Source organism: Ascaphus truei, unplaced genomic scaffold, assembly GCF_040206685.1.
Source record: "Ascaphus truei isolate aAscTru1 unplaced genomic scaffold, aAscTru1.hap1 HAP1_SCAFFOLD_930, whole genome shotgun sequence".
Classification (NCBI taxonomy): Eukaryota; Metazoa; Chordata; class Amphibia; order Anura; family Ascaphidae; genus Ascaphus; species Ascaphus truei.
The window spans coordinates 48,200-74,362 of NW_027457269.1; the positions used below are offsets into that span (position 1 = coordinate 48,200).

General features: G+C 51.9%; 1 protein-coding gene across 3 annotated transcripts; it reads right to left on the reverse strand.

Moving 5' to 3' along the window:
• Positions 1 to 1,309: 1,309 nt before the first annotated feature.
• LOC142486525 (uncharacterized) lies at positions 1,310 to 24,250 on the reverse strand. 3 transcript variants are annotated; one of them, XM_075585101.1, is made up of 5 exons: positions 24,156 to 24,250; positions 8,704 to 8,724; positions 6,057 to 6,183; positions 3,650 to 3,763; positions 1,310 to 2,751 (listed from the first exon to the last, which is right to left on the reverse strand). In XM_075585101.1, exons 2-5 carry the CDS (start codon positions 8,704 to 8,706, stop codon positions 1,568 to 1,570), a joined length of 1,428 nt encoding a protein of 475 aa, XP_075441216.1. In that variant the 5' UTR covers positions 8,707 to 8,724; positions 24,156 to 24,250; the 3' UTR covers positions 1,310 to 1,567. The 3 variants fall into 3 exon arrangements, with proteins under 3 accessions (XP_075441216.1, XP_075441218.1, XP_075441217.1); XM_075585103.1 differs by lacking the exons at positions 6,057 to 6,183; positions 8,704 to 8,724; positions 24,156 to 24,250 and adding an exon at positions 4,533 to 4,593; XM_075585102.1 differs by lacking the exons at positions 6,057 to 6,183; positions 8,704 to 8,724; positions 24,156 to 24,250 and adding an exon at positions 4,278 to 4,521.
• Positions 24,251 to 26,163: the final 1,913 nt, after the last annotated feature.

Below are 26,163 nucleotides of genomic sequence, written 5' to 3' on the forward strand. Positions count from 1 at the left end.
CCCAGTGATAGGAACAGCAGGCTGTATATCAGTCACTCTTTGAGAAAGCGCAATTTGGGCGTGAAACGCGCGGGATTTGTATTGTGGAGATTGTCGTCTCCTGTGTCCGAATAAAACACTTTCTACTTGACCTACCCGGGTACTGTCCTATTCGACTGATGTTCAGTTGCTGCTCCAGACGTTTCTTCCTCTTTTTGTATATCAGTCAGGTCACGGCAGAAGTCAGCAGCGAGGAGGCAGGAATAGGACGGGACAAGGGAAACCCCAAAAAGGGAACAGCCACAGCAGGAAAGCAAGTAGGTTCTGGAGGAACCAGTATAACCAGGAAGGGGAGGGTTATATAGGGCACTGAGACAGGAAGAGGAGGGTTATATAGGGCAGGCTGAGGGACAGGAATGGGAGGGTTATATAGGGCAGGCTGAGACAGGAAGGGGAGGTTTATATAGGGCAGGCACTGACAGGAAGGGGAGGGTTATATAGGGCAGGCTGAGAGACAGGAAGGGGAGGGTTATATAGGGCAGGATGAGAGACAGGAAGGGGAGGGTTATATAGGGCAGGCTGAGACCAGAAGGGGAGGGTTATATAGGGCACTGAGACAGGAAGGGGGGGGTTATAGAGCAGGCTGAGACCGGAAGGGGAGGGTTATATAGGGCACTGAGACAGGAAGGGGAGGGTTATATAGGGCAGGCTGAGACAGGAAGGGGAGGGTTATATAGGGCAGGCTGAGACAGGAAGGGGAGGGTTATATAGGGCAGACTGAGAGACAGGAAGGGGAGGGATATATAGGGCAGGCTGAGAGACAGGAAGGGGAGGATTATATAGGGCAGGCTGAGACAGGAAGGGGGGGTTATATAGGGCACTGAGACAGGAAGGGGAGGGTTATATAGGGCAGGCTGAGACAGGAAGGGGAGGGTTATATAGGGCACTGAGACCGGAAGGGGAGGGTTATATAGGGCACTGAGACAGGAAGGGGAGGGTTATATAGGGGAGGCTGAGAGACAGGAAGGGGAGGGTTATATAGGGCACTGAGACCAGAAGGGGAGGGTTATATAGGGCACTGAGACCGGAAGGGGAGGGTTATATAGGGCACCGAGACAGGAAGGGGAGGATTATATAGGGCAGGTTGAGAGACAGAGACTGATGCAGGGTACCAGCTTTCAGAGTGAGAAGAACCGCAGAACTGGATCTCAGCAAGGAAAGGCTTCAACAGCACTCCCGGTGGTTGTGCATGGGTACTGCAGACCAGGGCGTTAGGAAGAATCTGACAACAGCGATTTTCAAACTCAAACGTTTGGAAATAAACAAGATGCAGATTATAAACGATTTATTAAAAAATTATCCTATAAGGAATTTCCAATTAATTTTTTTTAAAAAACAATATATTCCACACGTTCCTTACATTTTTCTAAATTAAATAATAAAAAGCAAAAAGCAACAAATTCCCCACAACTACAAGAAATGTATTGTTTTCATAACAGTGAAGATATTTTTTTACAAAAATAAAATCAATCATTTTCAAAGTGCTATATTACAAAGTAAACTTGTGTGAGCAAAACATTGACGATATTTAGAGCAAACATCGTTTTTCTCCTGTGTGACTTCCCTGATGTCTAACAAGAGAAGAGTTCTGGGTAAAACATTTCCCACATTCAGAACATACAAATGGTCTTTCTTCTGTGTGACTACTCTGATGTTTAACAAGAGAAGAGTTCTGGGTAAAACATTTCCCACATTCAGAACATACATATGGTTTTTCTCCCGTGTGAATTCTCTGATGTTTAACGAGAGTAGAGTACTGGTTAAAACATTTCCCACATTCAGAACATATAAATGCTTTTTCTCCTGTGTGAATTCTCTGATGTATAACAAGAGTAGTTTTCTTGATAAAACATTTCCCACATTCAGAACATACAAATGGTCTTTCTCCGGTGTGACTTCTTTGATGTTTAACAAGAGTAGAGTTAAGGGTAAAACCTTTCCAACATTCAGAACATACAAATGGTTTTTCTCCTGTGTGTACTCTCTGATGTGTAAGGAGAGTAGAGTTATTTGTAAAACATTTCCCACATTCAGAACATGCAAATGGTCTTTCTCCTGTGTGAATTCTCTGATGCTTAATAAGATTAGTTTTCTGGGTAAAACTTTTCCCACATTCAGAACATACAAATGGTCTTTCTCCTGAATGAATTCTCTGATGTTGAACAAGAGTAGAGTTATGGGCAAAACATTTCCAACATTCAGAACATACAAATGGTTTTTCTCCTGTGTGTATTCTCTGATGGCCAAGGAGACTGCAGTTATTTGTAAAACATTTCCCACATACAGAACATACAAATGGTTTTTCTCCTGTGTGTATTTTCTGATGTCTAAGGAGAGTACAGTTATTTGTGAAACATTTCCCACATTCAGAACATACAAATGTTTTTTCTGTTACTGACAAGTTCTTGTGAACGTTCCCTGCATTCATGTTTCCTTTGTTACACGTTGTAATAGGAGTAGATGCATATTCTGTCCCTGTATGTTCTCTGATGGTATAAATGTGGGAGTCTGGGAGATTTCCTTCTTCCTGTGAGGTTGATTCCTTAACCATAATGCTCACAGTTTCTCTCAGACGCTGGTTTGGTATATCCTGACTAATGTGATTTGCTCCGGGATACATTTGAGTAACACTGGTATTTTCCATTACACAATCTGGTGAACAGAGCAAAATGTGATATCTTTCAGGGGAATTCCTGCTCACGAATCCAGCAGCTGGGGAAAAACATGTGAGTAAAGAAATACATTAACTTCGGACACAAAAAATGATCCTCACACGTCAGATTTAGTTTAAGAATGTAAAGAGACAGGATACACATAGTAAGATCAAAATCGGGTATTCAGTAAATGTTTCTAAATAGAAGTGCAGAAAAGCATTCAAACTGGCAATAAACTTAATTTGTGAGGATATTGCCTCTCAGAGAGAAATATAGAAGTAGTGTGTGAGTGTATATATAGAGTGTAAGCTCTGCGGGACTCACACCGATTACATTGTTATATATAGTAGAATAGGGGGATGATAAATTGTTGCACACTATTATAATCAGAAAAAAGGGGATACAACTACCGGTGCTCCTAGTTCAGGATTCTCTGTATCAATCCAGGGTATAACGAAGGGAAGAAAATCAGGGCTCCACAGATTTGCTCAATAAACTAATTTATTGCCAATAGACTTAACGTTTCGGCCACACAGGCCTTTCTCAGAAGCAGAAATGGCATAATGAGAAAGGCCAGTGCGGCCGAAACGTTAAGTCTATTGGCAATAAATTAGTTTATTGAGCAAATCCGTGGAAGTGATTTTCTTCCCTTCGTAAGATGTGTAACAAATCAGGTATTCAGTAAATGTGTCTAATTAGAAGTGCAGAAAAGCATTCAAACTTGCAATAAACTTAATTTGTGAGGATATTGCCTCCCAGAAAGATATATATATTTAAAAAATCAGGAAGCATGTGTACCACATACATTTTCACTTTATTATGGGAATGGTAAAGTTACAAAAGGACATTAAAAATTGATAGATATACTAATTTGTGATCAAATTTCCTTTTTTTATGAAATATGTTATATAATGATTGTTCCTAGAGCTCCCACCACTAAAGTGTTTATTACTCACCAGTGCTGATATCTGTAGGACTTTCCTTCTCCCTATACTGCTGGTGACCCCGTATATACGGCTCTTCTCCGCGCTCAATCATTGATACAATCTCAGGCGTCACATTGACACATCCTGTATATGTCAGGGGAGACACGTATATATTTAATGTGTTTGCACCACAGAAAATTCTTATTCCCATTATCGGCTGTATTGTTATATCACGTGTATTACTGCCGTGCAGCGCTATGTACACGGATGGCGCTATATAGAGATATACATTCAGTTCCTGTAGTTTTGGAAGTCAAATGAATATATATATATATTTTTTTTAAACGTTGTATGTTAGCTGTGCTTATGGGCAATCTGATTGGTCAGTTGGTCTGTAAAGACAGAAAAAGTAGGGAGAGCAAGGGGTTAAAACATTCCAATTGTAGAGATACGTGTGGAAAAAACAAATAACAGGCGAACACTTCTTAGGGGAGGGAAGGGAAAGGTAAGATATTGCTCATATACAGTACTCACACGGCCATGTGTGAGTTAAGGTATATAGTGGTATCTTTAAAGGTAGATCCTGGCCCGTCCACAATTAAATTCGGGACGCAGGTGGAATGAAATGGTGAAATAAAAACAGTAATATAATACTTACACGGCCCTGTGTAAGTAAAGATGTAGAAAAGGTTTCTTTGGGGTATAATTTAACCCATCCAGGACAGTAGTTAGAGGCCAGGGCATAGGTGTTTGCTTCCGAGCAAGATTTCAATGGGGGATCCCCTTCTTAATGCTCGTAGTAAACTGTTTCCTCCCCAGTCCGGCAGTTTTTTGGGGTAAGTAAGGCAAGGTGTCAGCGTGAAGGTAAAATGTACATTTATTATAAATAAAAAGCATCCACAATAGCACTCACATAAACAAACAGATCCACGGTTGGACAACGTGGCCAAATGGTGCGTCTCGTCACAGACAGCGCCTCCGCGTCCGGAGTGCAGAGAGATGGTAGCCCCTGCTCAGCTCGGCTGCAACTGCGCATTGACTACGGAAGCCTCCGTGGATCAAAAGTGTACAAAGATTAGAGCTTTAATCTATACCTTAACTCGCACATGGCCGTGTGAGTATCTGAGCAATATCTTACCTTTCCCTTCCCTCCCCTAAGAAGTGTTTGCCTGTTATCTGTTTTTTCCACACGTATCTCTATAATTGGAATGTTTTAACCCCTTGCTCCCCCGACTTTCTCTGTCTTTACATTCTACTTAAGGGCCTTGGATGTTCCCTACTTTGGGGTTGAAGCAGAAGGGATTACAAGTTTATCTCTTACTATTTAGAGGCACTGTATTTGTTGGTTTGAACTATTAATTTATTTGCAACTTCATCTTTGATTCATTAGTATTAGGTAAGTGCTTGGTTTTTTCTGTTTTATGGTCAGTTGGTCTGTCACTCACCCTCTGGCCAATCAGATTGGTCCGTGGCCCGGACCCACCCCCGCACGCCTCTCATTGGTCCCAACTGCCACACTAACCCGCCGCCAACACAGCTACCCACAGCCATCGGCACTCGCTCCTCGGTGCCGCCGCCTCACCTCTTCCCCCCCCCCCCTCACAGCAAACCAAAGCCTCCCCGGCGTCGCCAGCACCGCTACCCACGGCCATCGGCGCCCGCTCCTCCGCGCCGCCACTGCATCACCTCAAACACCACCCCTCACACCAAAAGCAATCCTCCTCCACCTCACCTCTCGCCACGCCGCCTCCCGCCCGCCAAACTCACGCCGTCTCCTGCCCGATGCACTGACACCACCTCTCACACGCCGCCGCCTGCCCACTCGGCTAATCTCCTTGGCCCCTCCGCCGCCCCCCGAGCACGCTCCCCATCCCCGAGAGCGCTCCACCGGCTCTCTCCGCCTCTCCCTGCAGCCACAGGGGAGGGAGATGCGTGGCCGGGGGGTGAGATGCGTGCGCCTCCACCGCGAGCCCGCTCCCCGGTGCTCTCCCACTTCCCCCCCCACGCTCTCTCCGGCTCAACTCCCCCACCCCCCACACGCCGCTACCCCAGCTCACTATCCCCGAGAGCGGACACCGCCGAGGAGCCCGAGGTGGAGGAGGAGGGCGGCCGGTACCCGGAGGAAGAGGAGGAGGGCGGCCCAGGAGGCGGCAGGGAGGTAGGGCCGCACACTAGCTCCTCTGTGCCACCGGGAGCCGGTGAATCCCAGGAGGGGGGAGAGCCCCAGTGGCAGCCTGAGGAGGAGCGCGGCAGGGCGCCAGGTGAGGAAACGCAGGGGGAGGGATCCCTGTCTTTCGCACCCCCCCTCCCCCGCCTTTCAACCCCCCGCCCCCGCCTTTCACCAACCCCGCCCCTGCAATCCCGGGCAACGCCGGGAATATCAGCTAGTTATATATATCTCATCTTATTTGGTATAATGAAGGTCATATTTCCTTACCTAGAGAGCAGAGAGCCTGGTAATTCTCCATCATCACATCCTTGTAAAGTTCCTTCTGTTCTTCTGTTAAATAATCCCACTCGTCCTTGGAGAAGTAAATCGCAACTTTATCAAACTCAACTGGTTCCTGGAACACAGAATTCTCCAATTGTTGTTTGTTTGTTTGTCAGGAGGAGCACAATCATCAGAGCTGCCCCTGTTATTTCTGAGAGCCTCTCACTGTTCAATAAAGTGTCTTGTGGCATCGCTCAGACTCTGCAATCAGTACATAGTGTATTCCCTGCTATATTACACTATCTGTCCTACTACAGCACAACCCCGTTATAGAGCGATCCGCTTATAACACGGTTTGAGCGTGGACCCCAAATATAAAAAAAAAAAAAAAAAAAATTGCAGACACACTCACAGCACACTGCACGCACTGCACTCTGCACACACTCACAGCACACTGCACACACTGCACACACACAGCACACTGCACACACTGCACTCTGCACACACTCACAGCATGCTGCATACACTGCACACACTCACAGCACACTCACTGCACACACTGCACTCTGCACACACTCACAGCACACTGCACACACTGCACTCTGCACACACTCACAGCATGCTGCATACACTGCACACACTCACAGCACACTGCACACACTCACAGCCCCCCACCTACCCCCGGTGTCAGCTGCTGGGGTATCGGTGCAGGGCTGGGGGGGGAGGAGATTGGTGCGGGGCTCGGTGCCGGGCTGGGGTACGGAGCTGCTGGTGGAGATTGGTGCGGGGCTGGGGGGATCGGTGCCGGGCTGGGGATCGGTGCGGGGCTGGGGTGCGGGGATCGGTGAGGGGGGGGGGGGGAATCGGTGCGGAGCTGCTGGTGGAAGTGAGGCTGCTGGGGGAAGTACGGTGGCTGCGGGGGACATGTACGGCTGCCGGCGCCCCACTCCACCTCTTCCCCTCTCCTCCCGATCAGGCGCACGGCGGCCATTTAAAAATAAACAAATTAGCGCGACCGCAGTTATAGCGCGGTCGGATGGGGTGGCCCCTGAGGACCGCGCTATAACGGGGCTGAGCGGTATTAGGGGAGTGTCTTTTACAGTATGTTACTAAAGTTATAATGTGATGATAATACTTTATATTTATCAACATCCAAATCAGTCTGTATAAAAGCTTATAATTACTACACAATGATCCGGTGCCAGTTGTGAGACTAATAAGGTTATTATATATTATTATACATATGGACAATGCTTTCAAATGTATTGTTACATTTTGCGAATATAAGAACACATACAAACATGAAAACACAGTTTACAGAGAAAAAAAATGGATAGAAACAAAACAAATATAAACCGGTGACAATTTCTGAGCACTTTTGCCTTCGCGTTTTGCCTTCTTGGTGCTAATTTGTACGTTGCGGATAACATTCTCCCGTTCATTTATTTATGTGAAGCCCCCATCCTTTTGTACTGGCTGGGAGATTGTAGCAGGAAAGTATTGTCAATTATTGGTTACCGAAAAGGCCATTAAAATTGACTGAAATCATTATCCATCAACCTAGCTTTTTTTATCTGTTGATAAAGTCGTGCGAAATAAATCTCAATATAAATACAGCATCACAGTATGAATTGTATAAAGTGATATATATATATATATATATATATATATATATATATATATATATATATATATAGCTGTCACGTACGACCCCCTGCTAGCACGCGACCTGTATAAGGGACAAGGGTTAATACCGACGCTCGCAAGCTGCCCCACTCTTCACCCCCTCAAGGGTCCCTCAAATGGGTTGTATCTCTCCCCCAAGCCGTCCCAATATACCACCGCCACGAACAGCACACAAGTGAGCACGTGACTTTAGATATGCAACCAGGGTTAATACACAAAGGCTTCTCTAGCAACCCCCCTTTCTCCTCTGCAAGGAACCAGCGAGTTAGTATTAACCTCTACTCAATTGCACATCATAACCATCCACTGCCACCACCTGAGGTTATGCAGATATGATAACAGATCTTAGACTAAAATATCCGCCCGGGCCTCAGGTCCCTGTTTATTATAGGAAAAACTATGCACTTTAACACCAAATCAGTTGTAGTAACATGTGCCTGAATTTAGCAAGTTATTCTCTCCAGCGTGCACAAAGTTCATTCAGAGCCCAAAGCATTACTTATTAAATGGTTTAATATATATAAAAATACAGTGCTTGAATTACAGAAAAGGTATTACAAAATAAACATACAATTACAATATAAGGCAGAGCAGCTTCTTAAAATAAAAGGGGTAAAACAGAAAATCCTATACAGTACATTAGCACATGCTATGGATTTTCCCCAGAGAGGCACTGGTTCAGAAGATGAGGTCTGCTATGCTATCCCAGCATGCCCCATGTCAGATCTGCCCAGTAACAATCTCCTCCAGACTTAGATACAATATTTTCTTAAAGCACCGTCATAAGCCCACCCTTTCTACAGAATACTTTGACATTCAGAGCAGACAGAAAACAGTCCTGCCCAGTTTCAAACCCAGCATTTGGTATTTTGTTAAACAAGTGTAGCTCATTAACCCCTCAAGCACCAAAGTGAATAAAAATACCCAATATCTCATGACATTATCATGACATTAGCTAAATACTCACCATGGGGAGCTGGGTCAGGAGCTGGAAGACAAAGGGACATGTTGTAGGAAGATGACCACAAACACACTGATAAGAACTGTATATACACACAACACTCACCACACATTTACATCACAGAAGGTTACCTGGTGCACAGGGGGAAACATACTGTACACATACAGTAATAGACACTCGACAAAGTGACCACAAGGGGTCAGAAAAGCCCCTAGTATTGCACTCACGGTAGGATGGACACACACACACACACACACACACACACACACACACACACACACACACACACACACACACACACACACACACACACACACACACACACACACACACAGAATAGCTGGAAAATCCCAAACCTCTACATTATATTATATCCGTAGAGACAGACTTGATGAGGCCACATAGAAAGATAACACATAAAATAAAAAATAATACAAGTTTCAAATCCCCAGCGACGGGGCGCAGGCGTGTATGTATATGTTACTGAACAGGTGTGTATGTATATGTTACTGAACAGGTGTGTATGTATATGTTACTGAACATGTGTGTATGTATATGTTACTGAACAGGTGTGTATGTATATGTTACTGAACAGGTGTGTATGTATATGTTACTGAACAGGTGTGTATGTATATGTTACTGAACAGGTGTGTATGTATATGTTACTGAACAGGTGTGTATGTATATGTTACTGAACAGGTGTGTATGTATATGTTACTGAACAGGTGTGTATGTATATGTTACTGAACAGGTGTGTATGTATATGTTACTGAACAGGTGTGTATGTATATGTTACTGAACAGGTGTGTATGTATATGTTACTGAACAGGTGTGTATGTATATGTTACTGAACAGGTGTGTATGTATATGTTACTGAACAGGTGTGTATGTATATGTTACTGAACAGGTGTGTATGTATATGTTACTGAACAGGCGTGTATGTATATGTTACTGAACAGGTGTGTATGTATATGTTACTGAACAGGCGTGTATGTATATGTTACTGAACAGGTGTGTATGTATATGTTACTGAACAGGTGTGTATGTATATGTTACTGAACAGGTGTGTATGTATATGTTACTGAACAGGTGTGTATGTATATGTTACTGAACAGCTGTGTATGTATATGTTACTGAACAGGTGTGTATGTATATGTTACTGAACAGGTGTGTATGTATATGTTACTGAACAGGTGTGTATGTATATGTTACTGAACAGGTGTGTATGTATATGTTACTGAACAGGTGTGTATGTATATGTTACTGAACAGGTGTGTATGTATATGTTACTGAACAGGCGTGTATGTATATGTTACTGAACAGGTGTGTATGTATATGTTACTGAACAGGTGTGTATGTATATGTTACTGAACAGGTATGTATATGTTACTGAACAGGCGTGTATGTATATGTTACTGAACAGGTGTGTATGTATATGTTACTGAACAGGCGTGTATGTATATGTTACTGAACAGGTGTGTATGTATATGTTACTGAACAGGTGTGTATGTATGTGTTACTGAACAGGTGTGTAAGCTGCAATACTGGCACGCAGGTTAAATGCCTGATAATAAGCTGATCAGTTACAAGGGCGCCATACAAAAGGCGTAATGTACATTACAAACCACGTCTTTGTAGCAATTAGCAATAACTAATATTCAGCAGATGCCAAATACTAAATGGAGGGAAGCACTAACGTGCCCACAGAAGTGCGCTGGCGCATGTACTGGTGCCACTCTCTCTTACCCACGGTTAGATCAGAGACACACTGCCAGCGCCCGGCAGTCAGGGCTCACAGCCGCAGCTTCTCTCTCTTACCCACGGTTAGACCAGAGACACGCTGCCAGCGCCCGGCAGTCAGAGCTCACAGCCGCAGCTTCTCTCTCTTACCCACGGTTAGACCAGAGACACGCTGCCAGCGCCCGGCAGTCAGAGCTCACAGCCGCAGCTTCTCTCTCTTACCCACGGTTAGATCAGAGACACGCTGCCAGCGTCCGGCAGTCAGAGCTCACAGCCGCAGCTTCTCTCTCTTACCCACGGTTAGACCAGAGACACGCTGCCAGCGTCCGGCAGTCAGAGCTCACAGCCGCAGCTTCTCTCTCTTACCCACGGTTAGACCAGAGACACGCTGCCAGCGCCCGGCAGTCAGAGCTCACAGCCGCAGCTTCTCTCTCTTACCCACGGTTAGATCAGAGACACGCTGCCAGCGCCCGGCGGTCAGAGCTCACAGCCGCAGCTTCTCTCTCTTACCCACGGTTTGATCAGAGACACGCTGCCAGCGCCCGGCAGTCAGAGCTCACAGCCGCAGCTTCTCTCTCTTACCCACGGTTAGACCAGAGACACGCTGCCAGCGTCCGGCAGTCAGAGCTCACAGCCGCAGCTTCTCTCTCTTACCCACGGTTAGACCAGAGACACGCTGCCAGCGTGCGGCAGTCAGAGCTCACAGCCGCAGCTTCTCTCTCTTACCCACGGTTAGACCAGAGACACGCTGCCAGCGTCCGGCAGTCAGAGCTCACAGCCGCAGCTTCTCTCTCTTACCCACGGTTAGACCAGAGACACGCTGCCAGCGCCCGGCAGTCAGAGCTCACAGCCGCAGCTTCTCTCTCTTACCCACGGTTAGACCAGAGACACGCTGCCAGCGCCCGGCAGTCAGAGCTCACAGCCGCAGCTTCTCTCTCTTACCCACGGTTAGACCAGAGACACGCTGCCAGCGTCCGGCAGTCAGAGCTCACAGCCGCAGCTTCTCTCTCTTACCCACGGTTAGATCAGAGACACGCTGCCAGCGCCCGGCAGTCAGAGCTCACAGCCGCAGCTTCTCTCTCTTACCCACGGTTAGACCAGAGACACGCTGCCAGCGTCCGGCGGTCAGAGCTCACAGCCGCAGCTTCTCTCTCTTACCCACGGCTAGATCAGAGACACGCTGCCAGCGTCCGGCAGTCAGAGCTCACAGCCGCAGCTTCTCTCTCTTACCCACGGTTAGACCAGAGACACGCTGCCAGCGTCCGGCAGTCAGAGCTCACAGCCGCAGCTTCTCTCTCTTACCCACGGTTAGACCAGAGACGCGCTGCCAGCGCCCGGCAGTCAGAGCTCACAGCCGCAGCTTCTCTCTCTTACCCACGGTTAGATCAGAGACGCGCTGCCAGCGTCCGGCAGTCAGAGCTCACAGCCGCAGCTTCTCTCTCTTACCCACGGTTAGATCAGAGACGCGCTGCCAGCGTCCGGCAGTCAGAGCTCACAGCCGCAGCTTCTCTCTCTTACCCACGGTTAGATCAGAGACGCGCTGCCAGCGTCCGGCAGTCAGAGCTCACAGCCGCAGCTTCTCTCTTACCCACGGTTAGACCAGAGACACGCTGCCAGCGCCCGGCAGTCAGAGCTCACAGCCGCAGCTTCTCTCTCTTACCCACGGTTAGATCAGAGACACGCTGCCACCGTCCGGCGGTCAGAGCTCACAGCGGCAGCTTCTCTCTCTTACCCACGGTTAGACCAGAGACACGCTGCCAGCGCCCGGCAGTCAGAGCTCACAGCCGCAGTTTCTCTCTCTTACCCACGGTTAGATCAGAGACACGCTGCCAGCGTCCGGCAGTCAGAGCTCACAGCGGCAGCTTCTCTCTCTTACCCACGGTTAGACCAGAGACACGCTGCCAGCGTCCGGCAGTCAGAGCTCACAGCCGCAGCTTCTCTCTCTTACCCACGGTTAGACCAGAGACACGCTGCCAGCACCCGGCAGTCAGAGCTCACAGCGGCAGCTTCTCTCTCTTACCCACGGTTAGACCAGAGACACGCTGCCAGCGCCCGGCAGTCAGAGCTCACAGCCGCAGCTTCTCTTTCTTACCCACGGTTATATCAGAGACACGCTGCCAGCGCCCGGCAGTCAGAGCTCACAGCCGCAGCTTCTCTCTCTTACCCACGGTTATATCAGAGACACGCTGCCAGCGCCCGGCAGTCAGAGCTCACAGCCGCAGCTTCTCTCTCTTACCCACGGTTATATCAGAGACACGCTGCCAGCGCCCGGCAGTCAGAGCTCACAGCCGCAGCTTCTCTCTCTTACCCACGGTTAGATCAGAGACACGCTGCCAGCGTCCGGCAGTCAGAGCTCACAGCCGCAGCTTCTCTCTCTTACCCACGGTTAGACCAGAGACACGCTGCCAGCGCCCGGCAGTCAGAGCTCACAGCCGCAGCTTCTCTCTCTTACCCACGGTTAGACCAGAGACACGCTGCCAGCGCCCGGCAGTCAGAGCTCACAGCCGCAGCTTCTCTCTCTTACCCATGGCTAGACCAGAGACACGCTGCCAGCGCCCGGCAGTCAGAGCTCACAGCGGCAGCTTCTCTCTCTTACCCACGGTTAGACCAGAGACACGCTGCCAGCGTCCGGCAGTCAGAGCTCACAGCCGCAGCTTCTCTCTCTTACCCACGGTTAGACCAGAGACACGCTGCCAGCGCCCGGCAGTCAGAGCTCACAGCCGCAGCTTCTCTCTCTTACCCACGGTTAGATCAGAGACGCGCTGCCAGCGTCCGGCAGTCAGAGCTCACAGCCGCAGCTTCTCTCTCTTACCCACGGTTAGACCAGAGACACGCTGCCAGCGCCCGGCAGTAAGAGCTCACAGCCGCAGCTTCTCTCTCTTACCCACGGTTAGATCAGAGACACGCTGCCAGCGCCCGGCAGTCAGAGCTCACAGCCGCAGCTTCTCTCTCTTACCCACGGTTAGACCAGAGACACGCTGCCAGCGCCCGGCAGTCAGAGCTCACAGCCGCAGCTTCTCTCTCTTACCCACGGTTAGACCAGAGACGCGCTGCCAGCGCCCGGCAGTCAGAGCTCACAGCCGCAGCTTCTCTCTCTTATCCACGGTTAGACCAGAGACACGCTGCCAGCGTCCGGCAGTCAGAGCTCACAGCCGCAGCTTCTCTCTCTTACCCACGGTTAGACCAGAGACACGCTGCCAGCGTCCGGCAGTCAGAGCTCACAGCCGCAGCTTCTCTCTCTTACCCACGGTTAGACCAGAGACACGCTGACAGCGTCCGGCAGTCAGAGCTCACAGCCGCAGCTTCTCTCTCTTACCCACGGTTAGACCAGAGACACGCTGCCAGCGTCCGGCAGTCAGAGCTCACAGCCGCAGCTTCTCTCTCTTACCCACGGTTAGACCAGAGACACGCTGCCAGCGTCCGGCAGTCAGAGCTCACAGCCGCAGCTTCTCTCTCTTACCCACGGTTAGACCAGAGACACGGTGCCAGCGCCCGGCAGTCAGAGCTCACAGCCGCAGCTTCTCTCTCTTACCCACGGTTAGATCAGGGACACGCTGCCAGCGCCCGGCAGTCAGAGCTCACAGCCGCAGCTTCTCTCTCTTACCCACGGTTAGATCAGAGACACGCTGCCAGCGTCCGGCAGTCAGAGCTCACAGCCGCAGCTTCTCTCTCTTACCCACGGTTAGACCAGAGACACGCTGCCAGCGTCCGGCAGTCAGAGCTCACAGCCGCAGCTTCTCTCTCTTACCCACGGCTAGATCAGAGACGCGCTGCCAGCGCCCGGCAGTCAGAGCTCACAGCCGCAGCTTCTCTCTCTTACCCACGGTTAGATCAGAGACGCGCTGCCAGCGTCCGGCAGTCAGAGCTCACAGCCGCAGCTTCTCTCTCTTACCCACGGTTAGACCAGAGACGCGCTGCCAGCGCCCGGCGGTCAGAGCTCACAGCCGCAGCTTCTCTCTCTTACCCACGGCTAGACCAGAGACACGCTGCCAGCGCCCGGCAGTCAGAGCTCACAGCCGCAGCTTCTCTCTCTTACCCACGGTTAGATCAGAGACACGCTGCCAGCGCCCGGCAGTCAGAGCTCACAGCCGCAGCTTCTCTCTCTTACCCACGGTTAGACCAGAGACACGCTGCCAGCGCCCGGCGGTCAGAGCTCACAGCCGCAGCTTCTCTCTCTTACTCACGGTTAGACCAGAGACGCGCTGCCAGCGCCCGGCGGTCAGAGCTCACAGCCGCAGCTTCTCTCTCTTACTCACGGTTAGACCAGAGACACGCTGCCAGCGTCCGGCGGTCAGAGCTCACAGCCGCAGCTTCTCTCTCTTACCCACGGTTAGACCAGAGACACGCTGCCAGCGCCCGGCAGTCAGAGCTCACAGCCGCAGCTTCTATCTCTTACCCACGGTTAGACCAGAGACACGCTGCCAGCGTCCGGCGGTCAGAGCTCACAGCCGCAGCTTCTCTCTCTTACCCACGGTTAGACCAGAGACACGCTGCCAGCGTCCGGCAGTCAGAGCTCACAGCCGCAGCTTCTCGCTCCGGTTTGATCATTAGAGATTACTTGTTGTATTATATTGCTATTCATTATAGTTCTATCACATTATCACTCAGCTGCTTTATTTCGTTGTGACTGTGTTTCATCTTTTTTAATATATAAAATCGAAAGGTTAGTACTAGCTGCGGTGAATCTGATTGGTCCTCAGACTCTGGCCAATCAGATTGCTAGTCTCTGATATCCCATACCGCGGCTCACATTTTATTCAATGTATGGGTTTTTTGCCTCACTAAGGCACGGTAACCCGATGTGTTTACACCTCCACGGAGGGTGGAGAATACGACACAGCTACACGGACATTACCATCTGTGTGCCATGTGACTGACTGAAGTAGCGCGCACAACGGATGACGTCGTGATGCCTTTAAGAAACCCTATGGACTGCGCAGTTCATTGCAGACACTCTCTGGTGTGAGGCCCGAGCTCGTGTGATGCATGTAACTAAGGACTGGCTGGTCTGATTTGCGTGACTGCTTATACCCTGACCTGCATCCTCTCTATTCTGCTGCTGGTCTGATTTGCGTGACTGCTTATACCCTGACCTGCATCCTCTCTATTCTGCCGCTGGTCTGATTTGCGTGACTGCTTATACCCTGACCTGCATCCTCTCTATTCTGCTGCTGGTCTGATTTGCGTGACTGCTTATACCCTGACCTGCATCCTCTCTATTCTGCTGCTGGTCTGATTTGCGTGACTGCTTATACCCTGACCTGCATCCTCTCTATTCTGCTGCTGGTCTGATTTGCGTGATTGCTTATACCCTGACCTGCATCCTCTCTATTCTGCTGCTGGTCTGATTTGCGTGACTGCTTATACCCTGACCTGCATCCTCTCTATTCTGCTGCTGGTCTGATTTGCGTGACTGCTTATACCCTGACCTGCATCCTCTCTATTCTGCCGCTGGTCTGATTTGCGTGATTGCTTATACCCTGACCTGCATCCTCTCTATTCTGCTGCTGGTCTGATTTGCGTGACTGCTTATACCCTGACCTGCATCCTCTCTATTCTGCTGCTGGTCTGATTTGCGTGACTGCTTATACCCTGACCTGCATCCTCTCTATTCTGCCGCTGGTCTGATTTGCGTGACTGCTTATACCCTGACCTGCATCCTCTCTATTCTGCCGTTGGTCTGATTTGCGTGATTGCTTATACCCTGACCTGCATCCTCTCTATTCTGCTGCTGGTCTGATTTGCGTGACTGCTTATACCCTGACCTGCATCCTCTCTATTCTGCTGCTGGTCTGATTTGCGTGACTGCTTATACCCTGACCTGCATCCTCTCTATTCTGCCGCTGGTCTGATTTGCGTGATTGCTTATACCCTGACCTGCATCCTCTCTATTCTGCTGCTGGTCTGATTTGCGTGATTGCTTATACCCTGACCTGCATCCTCTCTATTCTGCTGCTGGTCTGATTTGCGTGACTGCTTATACCCTGACCTGCATCCTCTCTATTCTGCTGCTGGTCTGATTTGCGTGATTGCTTATACCCTGACCTGCATCCTCTCTATTCTGCCGCTGGTCTGATTTGCGTGATTGCTTATACCCTGACCTGCATCCTCTCTATTCTGCTGCTGGTCTGATTTGCGTGATTGCTTATACCCTGACCTGCATCCTCTCTATTCTGCTGCTGGTCTGATTTGCGTGATTGCTTATACCCTGACCTGCATCCTCTCTATTCTGCCGCTGGTCTGATTTGTGTGATTGCTTATACCCTGACCTGCATCCTCTCTATTCTGCTGCTGGTCTGATTTGCGTGATTGCTTATACCCTGACCTGCATCCTCTCTATTCTGCTGCTGGTCTGATTTGCGTGACTGCTTATACCCTGACCTGTATCCTCTCTATTCTGCTGCTGGTCTGATTTGCGTGATTGCTTATACCCTGACCTGCATCCTCTCTATTCTGCTGCTGGTCTGATTTGCGTGATTGCTTATACCCTGACCTGCATCCTCTCTATTCTGCTGCTGGTCTGATTTGCGTGACTGCTTATACCCTGACCTGCATCCTCTCTATTCTGCTGCTGGTCTGATTTGCGTGACTGCTTATACCCTGACCTGCATCCTCTCTATTCTGCCGCTGGTCTGATTTGCGTGATTGCTTACACCCTGACCTGCATCCTCTCTATTCTGCTGCTGGTCTGATTTGCGTGATTGCTTATACCCTGACCTGCATCCTCTCTATTCTGCTGCTGGTCTGATTTGTGTGATTGCTTATACCCTGACCTGCATCCTCTCTATTCTGCCGCTGGTCTGATTTGCGTGATTGCTTATACCCTGACCTGCATCCTCTCTATTCTGCCGCTGGTCTGATTTGCGTGATTGCTTATACCCTGACCTGCATCCTCTCTATTCTGCCGCTGGTCTGATTTGCGTGATTGCTTATACCCTGACCTGCATCCTCTCTATTCTGCCGCTGGTCTGATTTGCGTGATTGCTTATACCCTGACCTGCATCCTCTCTATTCTGCTGCTGGTCTGATTTGCGTGATTGCTTATACCCTGACCTGCATCCTCTCTATTCTGCTGCTGGTCTGATTTGCGTGATTGCTTATACCCTGACCTGCATCCTCTCTATTCTGCCGCTGGTCTGATTTGTGTGATTGCTTATACCCTGACCTGCATCCTCTCTATTCTGCCGCTGGTCTGATTTGCGTGATTGCTTATATCCTGACCTGCATAATCTCTATTCTGCCGCTGGTCAAATTTGCGTGATTGCTTATACCCTGACCTGCATCCTCTCTATTCTGCCGCTGGTCTGATTTGCGTGATTGCTTATACCCTGACCTGCATCCTCTCTATTCTGCTGCTGGTCTGATTTGCGTGATTGCTTATACCCTGACCTGCATCCTCTCTATTCTGCTGCTGGTCTGATTTGCGTGATTGCTTATACCCTGACCTGCATCCTCTCTATTCTGCCGCTGGTCTGATTTGCGTGATTGCTTATACCCTGACCTGCATCCTCTCTATTCTGCTGCTGGTCTGATTTGCGTGACTGCTTATACCCTGACCTGCATCCTCTCTATTCTGCCGCTGGTCTGATTTGCGTGATTGCTTATACCCTGACCTGCATCCTCTCTATTCTGCCGCTGGTCTGATTTGCGTGACTGCTTATACCCTGACCTGCATCCTCTCTATTCTGCCGCTGGTCTGATTTGCGTGATTGCTTATACCCTGACCTGCATCCTCTCTATTCTGCTGCTGGTCTGATTTGCGTGATTGCTTATACCCTGACCTGAATCCTCTCTATTCTGCTGCTGGTCTGATTTGTGTGATTGCTTACACCCTGACCTGCATCCTCTCTATTCTGCTGCTGGTCTGATTTGCGTGATTGCTTATACCCTGACCTGCATCCTCTCTATTCTGCTGCTGGTCTGATTTGCGTGATTGCTTATACCCTGACCTGCATCCTCTCTATTCTGCTGCTGGTCTGATTTGCGTGACTGCTTATACCCTGACCTGCATCCTCTCTATTCTGCTGCTGGTCTGATTTGCGTGATTGCTTATACCCTGACCTGCATCCTCTCTATTCTGCCGCTGGTCTGATTTGCGTGATTGCTTATACCCTGACCTGCATCCTCTCTATTCTGCTGCTGGTCTGATTTGCGTGATTGCTTATACCCTGACCTGCATCCTCTCTATTCTGCTGCTGGTCTGATTTGCGTGACTGCTTATACCCTGACCTGCATCCTCTCTATTCTGCTGCTGGTCTGATTTGCGTGATTGCTTATACCCTGACCTGCATCCTCTCTATTCTGCCGCTGGTCTGATTTGCGTGATTGCTTATACCCTGACCTGCATCCTCTCTATTCTGCCGCTGGTCTGATTTGCGTGATTGCTTATACCCTGACCTGCATCCTCTCTATTCTGCTGCTGGTCTGATTTGCGTGATTGCTTATACCCTGACCTGCATCCTCTCTATTCTGCCGCTGGTCTGATTTGTGTGACTGCTTATACCCTGACCTGCATCCTCTCTATTCTGCCGCTGGTCTGATTTGCGTGATTGCTTATACCCTGACCTGCATCCTCTCTATTCTGCCGCTGGTCTGATTTGCGTGATTGCTTATACCCTGACCTGCATCCTCTCTATTCTGCCGCTGGTCTGATTTGCGTGATTGCTTATACCCTGACCTGCATCCTCTCTATTCTGCTGCTGGTCTGATTTGCGTGATTGCTTATACCCTGACCTGCATCCTCTCTATTCTGCCGCTGGTCTGATTTGCGTGATTGCTTATACCCTGACCTGCATCCTCTCTATTCTGCTGCTGGTCTGATTTGCGTGACTGCTTATACCCTGACCTGCATCCTCTCTATTCTGCTGCTGGTCTGATTTGCGTGATTGCTTATACCCTGACCTGCATCCTCTCTATTCTGCCGCTGGTCTGATTTGCGTGACTGCTTATACCCTGACCTGCATCCTCTCTATTCTGCCGCTGGTCTGATTTGCGTGATTGCTTATACCCTGACCTGCATCCTCTCTATTCTGCTGCTGGTCTGATTTGCGTGATTGCTTATACCCTGACCTGCATCCTCTCTATTCTGCTGCTGGTCTGATTTGTGTGATTGCTTATACCCTGACCTGCATCCTCTCTATTCTGCTGCTGGTCTGATTTGCGTGACTGCTTATACCCTGACCTGCATCCTCTCTATTCTGCTGCTGGTCTGATTTGCGTGATTGCTTATACCCTGAGCTGCATCCTCTCTATTCTGCCGCTGGTCTGATTTGCGTGATTGCTTATACCCTGACCTGCATCCTCTCTATTCTGCCGCTGGTCTGATTTGCGTGATTGCTTATACCGTGACCTGCATCCTCTCTATTCTGCTGCTGGTCTGATTTGCGTGATTGCTTATACCCTGACCTGCATCCTCTCTATTCTGCTGCTGGTCTGATTTGCGTGACTGCTTATACCCTGACCTGCATCCTCTCTATTCTGCCGCTGGTCTGATTTGCGTGATTGCTTATACCTTGACCTGCATCCTCTCTATTCTGCTGCTGGTCTGATTTGCGTGATTGCTTATACCCTGACCTGCATCCTCTCAATTCTGCTGCTGGTCTGATTTGCGTGATTGCTTATACCCTGACCTGCATCCTCTCTATTCTGCTGCTGGTCTGATTTGCGTGATTGCTTATACCCTGACCTGCATCCTCTCTATTCTGCTGCTGGTCTGATTTGCGTGATTGCTTATACCCTGACCTGCATCCACTCTATTCTGCTGCTGGTCTGATTTGTGTGATTGCTTATACCCTGACCTGCATCCTCTCTATTCTGCTGCTGGTCTGATTTGCGTGATTGCTTATACCCTGACCTGCATCCTCTCTATTCTGCTGCTGGTCTGATTTGCGTGACTGCTTATACCCTGACCTGCATCCTCTCTATTCTGCCGCTGGTCTGATTTGCGTGATTGCTTATACCCTGACCTGCATCCTCTCTATTCTGCTGTTGGTCTGATTTGCGTGATTGCTTATACCCTGACCTGCATCCTCTCTATTCTGCCGCTGGTCTGATTTGCGTGATTGCTTACACCCTGACCTGCATCCTCTCTATTCTGCCGCTGGTCTGATTTGCGTGATTGCTTACACCCTGACCTGCATCCTCTCTATTCTGCTGCTGGTCTGATTTGCGTGACTGCTTATACCCTGACCTGCATCCTCTCTATTCTGCTGCTGGTCTGATTTGCGTGATTGCTTACACCCTGACCTGCATCCTCTCTATTCTGCCGCTGGTCTGATTTGCGTGATTGCTTACACCCTGACCTGCATCCTCTCTATTCTGCTGCTGGTCTGATTTGCGTGACTGCTTACACCCTGACCTGCATCCTCTCTATTCTGCCGCTGGTCTGATTTGCGTGATTGCTTACACCCTGACCTGCATCCTCTCTATTCTGCTGCTGGTCTGATTTGCGTGACTGCTTATACTGTACCCTGACCTGCATCCTCTCTATTCTGCTGCTGGTCTGATTTGCGTGATTGCTTACACCCTGACCTGCATCCTCTCTATTCTGCTGCTGGATTTGATTTGCATGATTGCTTATACCCTGACCTGCATCCGCTCTATTCTGCTGCTGTTTTGCAAAGTGCATTGTTGCTTATTGCATATAATTGTTCCCACACTATCTTTATACCTAGGCTGAATTGTGGATTTCATTTGTCATTAAGATTTGGGATACTGTATGTTGATTTAATCATTATATTGTTCAGAACTTGTGGAGGGTATTTCTATTGTTTTTATTTGGGGTCAGTACCTGTGTTTGTGGGTTGTGGGACTAGGGAAGTACCCTCTTGTCCCTCTGGGACTGAGGGGAACGGGCCTGATGAAGGGTTAATTCCCGAAATATTGCCCCCCTATACTCCCCCTTCTTGACGCACTTTGATGTTGTTTTGCCCCCTCTCCACCCTTTCCCCCACCTCCCCTTCCTTCTCCCACCTTATTCTATTTTTCCCTTTATCCCATTACCCTCCTGCACGTCCCACATGTTCCTACCTATGTGTTCTCTGTTCTCTTAGTGTGGCGTTGTCAGTTTTTTATCCATTTGTGCACTGATTACATTTGCTCTTTGGTTATATGCCAGTGATTCTGATTCTATTATCAGGGTGTGCTGGATTTCTTTCAGTGCCCCTTTACCTGTTCCCCTTGTCCCAGAAACATTAAACTTTGGGAGTGTAAGCTTAAGGGGGGATATTTGGGTCAAAATGTATTTGCCTTGTTTGCAGGAGTTCGGGGGGGGGGGGGGGGGAAGTTACCGGTAGCCCTGCTATTCTCCCCGACGTGCAGGCCTGATCTGCGGGCACGCTGGGTGACTTACATCGGGGATATAAAGCGGCCCCCACAATCCTGGTTTTTGAGCCCAAGTATCCCAGACCCATTTCCCTCACAGGTATAAGGTTCCCCCAGACATACACTTAATATAAACCTGTTGTTTCTTAGTGTTTGGTGCATACGGTATAAAAGTCTGCGCAGTCAGCGCGGGGATCGGCAGGATGTCGGCGCGGGGATCGGCAGGACGTCGGCGCGGGGATCGGCAGGACGTCGGCGCGGGGATCGGCGGGACGTCGGCGCGGGGATCGGCGGGAAGTCGGCGCGGGGATCGGCAGGACGTCGGCGCGGGCATCGGCAGGACGTCGGCGCGGGGATCGGCAGGACGTCGGCGCGGGGATCGGCGGGAAGTCGGCGCGGGGATCGGCAGGACGTCGGCGCGGGGATCGGCGGGACGTCGGCGCGGGCATCGGCGGGACGTCGGCGCGGGGATCGGCGGGACGTCGGCGCGGGGATCGGCGGGACGTCGGCGCGGGGATAGGCGGGACGTCGGCGCGGGGATCGGCGGGACGTCGGCGCGGGGATCGGCGGGACGTCGGCGCGGGGATCGGCGGGACGTCGGCGCGGGGATCGGCGGGACGTCGGCGCGGGGATCGGCGGGACGTCGGCGCGGGGATCGGCGGGACGTCGGCGCGGGGATCGGCGGGACGTCGGCGCGGGGATCGGCGGGACGTCGGCGCGGGGATCGGCGGGACGTCGGCGCGGGGATCGGCGGGACGTCGGCGCGGGGATCGGCGGGACGTCGGCGCGGGGATCGGCGGGACGTCGGCGCGGGGATCGGCGGGATGTCGGCATAGACAGAGCTCAATGGAAGGAGGGTGTCCAGAGGTGCAAAAACCATGCAGTTACATACTGTCACACGATAACCCTGCAACAGGGTGCCTGCCCTAATAGCTTTGCAGGGAAACCTGTGTACAGAGCGCGAGCCCAGCGCTGAGCAGGTTAATATCAGGGCAGGATCTCTTAATTAGCTCAGCTGGCTCGTTCGAGACCTTTAATAAGCCTAAAGCTCTCAGTGCTCAGGACTCTCTGATCCAGGAAGCGACCACCCTGCCGAAGAGAGACCACCGGGCCCGCTGGAGTGAGAGAGCACACCCTCCCAATGTCCCCCCCACCTCATCCCATGTGACCGGCTCCCACTGTCCCCCCCACCTCATCCCATCTGACCGGCTCCCACTGCCCCCCCCCGTCATCCCACGTGTGACCGGCTCCCACTGCCCCCCCCCCCACCTTATTCCACGTGTGACCGGCTCCCACTGTCCCTCCCCCACCTCATCCCACGTGTGACCGGCTCCCACTGCCCCCCCCCCACCTCATCCCATGTGTGACCGGCTCCCACTGCCCCCCCCCCCCACCTCATCCCACCTGTGACCGGCTCCCACTGCCCCCCCCACCTCATCCCACGTGTGACCTGCTCCCACTACCCCCCACCTCATCCCACGTGTGACTGGCTCCCACTGTCCCCCACCTCATCCCACGTGTGACCTGCTCCCACTGTCCCCCACCTCATCCCACGTGTGACCTGCTCCCACTGTCCCCCACCTCATCCCACGTGTGACCGGCTCCCACTGTCCCCCACCTCATCCCACGTGTGATCGGCTCCCACTATTCCCCACCTCATCCCACGTGTGACCGGCTCCCACTGCCCCCCCCCCCCCCACCTCATCCCACCTGTGACTGGCTCCCACTGCCCCCCCCCACCTCATCCCACGTGTGACCGGCTCCCACTGCCCCCCCACCTCATCCCACGTGTGACAGGCTCCCACTGTCCCCCACCTCATCCCACGTGTGACAGGCTCCCACTGTCCCCCACCTCATCCCACGTGTGACCGGCTCCCACTGCCCCTCCCCCACCTCATCCCACGTGTGACCGGCTCCCACTATCCCCCACCTCATCCCACGTGTGACCGGCTCCCACTATCCCCCACCTCATCCCACGTGTGACCGGCTCCCACTGTCCCCCACCTCATCCCACGTGTGACCGGCTCCCACTGTCCCCCACCTCATCCCACGTGTGACCGGCTCCCACTGTCCCCCACCTCATCCCACGTGTGACCGGCTCCCACTATCCCCCACCACATCCCACGTGTGACCGGCTCCCACTGTCCCCCCACGTGTGACCGGCTCCCACTATCCCCCACCTCATCCCACGTGTGACCGGCTCCCACTATCCCCCACCTCATCCCACGTGTGACCTGCTCCCACTATTCCCCACCTCATCCCACGTGTGACCGGCTCCCACTGTCCCCCCCACCTCATCCCACGTGTGACCGGCTCCCACTGTCCCCCCCACCTCATCCCACGTGTGACCGGCTCCCACCACATATTATAATATTCTTCCTGTTACAGAGACTCACCCGGTGATAACTCCATGGGGCACTTCCGGTCTGCGCTGCCCACTTCCGGTCCCCGCGGTAATATCTCCCCCCCGGTAACACAGTCACAGCAGTGACACCCCAGTACGGCGGCTCAGTGAGATCAAACAGGAGAGACATGCAAAACCTCTAGCAGTTACCATGGAAACTGACACAGCAAGGGAGTGCTGGGGGAGGGGGGGATCTCTGTGACTGGGGGGGAATATCTGTGACTGGGGTGGGGGGGGAATATCTGTGACTGGGGTGGGGGGGGAATATCTGTGACTGGGGTGGGGGGGAATATCTGTGACTGGGGTGGGGGGGGAATATCTGTGACTGGGGTGGGGGGGGAATATCTTTGACTGGGGTGGGGGGGGGAATATCTTTGACTGGGGTGGGGGGGGGAATATCTTTGACTGGGGTGGGGGGGGGAATATCTTTGACTGGGGTGGGGGGGGGAATATCTTTGACTGGGGTGGGGGGGGGGATATCTTTGACTGGGGTGGGGGGGGGAATATCTGTGACTGGGGTGGGGGGGGAATATCTGTGACTGGGGTGGGGGGGGGAATATCTGTGACTGGGGTGGGGGGGAATATCTGTGACTGGGGTGGGGGGGGAATATCTGTGACTGGGGTGGGGGGGGAATATCTGTGACTGGGGTGGGGGGGGAATATCTGTGACTGGGGTGGGGGGGGAATATCTGTGACTGGGGTGGGGGGGGATCTCTGTGGCCTGGGGGGTGGGATCTCTGTGACCTGGGGGGAGGGGAATCTCTGTGACCTGGGGGGGAGGGGGAAGGGGAATCTCTGTGACTGGGGGGGAGGGGAATCTCTGTGACTGGGGGGGAAGGGGAATCTCTGTGACTGGGGGGGAGGGGAATCTCTGTGACTGGAGGGAGGGGAATCTCTGTGACTGGAGGGAGGGGAATCTCTGTGACCTGGGGGAGGGGGATCTCTGTGACTGTGGGGGAGGGGGATCTCTGTGACTGGGGGGAGGGGAATCTCTGTGACTGGGGGAGGGGAATCTCTGTGACTGGGGGGAGGGGAATCTCTGTGACTGGGGGGGGGGAATCTCTGTGACTGGGGGGAGGGGAATCTCTGTGACTGGGGGGGGGGAATCTCTGTGGCTGGGGTGGGGGGGAATCTCTGTGGCTGGGGGGGAAGGGGAATCTCTGACTGAGGGGGATCTCTGTGACTGGGGGGGAGGAGAATCTCTGTGACTGGGGGAGAATCTCTGTGACTGGGGGGGGGGATCTCTGTGACAGGGGGGAGGGGAATCTCTGTGACTGGGGGAGAATCTCTGTGACTGGGGGGGGGATCTCTGTGACGGGGGTGAGGGGAATCTCTGTGACTCGGGGGGGAGGGGAATCTCTGTGACTGGGGGGGGGAGGGGAATCTCTGTGACTGGGGGGAGGGGAATCTCTGTGACTGGGGGGAGGGGAATCTCTGTGACTGGGGGGGAGGGGAATCTCTGTGACTGGGGGGGAGGGGAATCTCTGTGACTGGGGGGGAGGGGAATCTCTGTGACTGGGGGAAGGGGAATCTCTTTGACTGGGGGGAGGGGAATCTCTGTGACTGGGGGGGGATCTCTGTGACTGGGGGGGGATCTCTGTGACTGGGGGGGAGGGGAATCTCTGTGACTGGGGGGAGGGGAATCTCTGTACTGGGGGGAATATCTCTGACTGGGGAGGGGGGAATCTCTGTGACTGGGGGGGGGAATCTCTGTGACTGGGGAGGGGGGAATCTCTGTGACTGGGGGGGAGGGGAATCTCTGTGACTGGGGGGGAATATCTCTGACTGGGGAGGGGGAATCTCTGTGACTGGGGGGGGAATCTCTGTGACTGGGGGGGGAGGGGAATCTCTGTGACTGGGGGGGAATATCTCTGACTGGGGAGGGGGGAATCTCTGTGACGGGGGGGAATCTCTGTGACTGGGGGGAGGGGAATCTCTGTGACTGGGGGGGAATATCTCTGACTGGGGGGGGGGATCTCTGTGACTGGGGAGGGGGAATC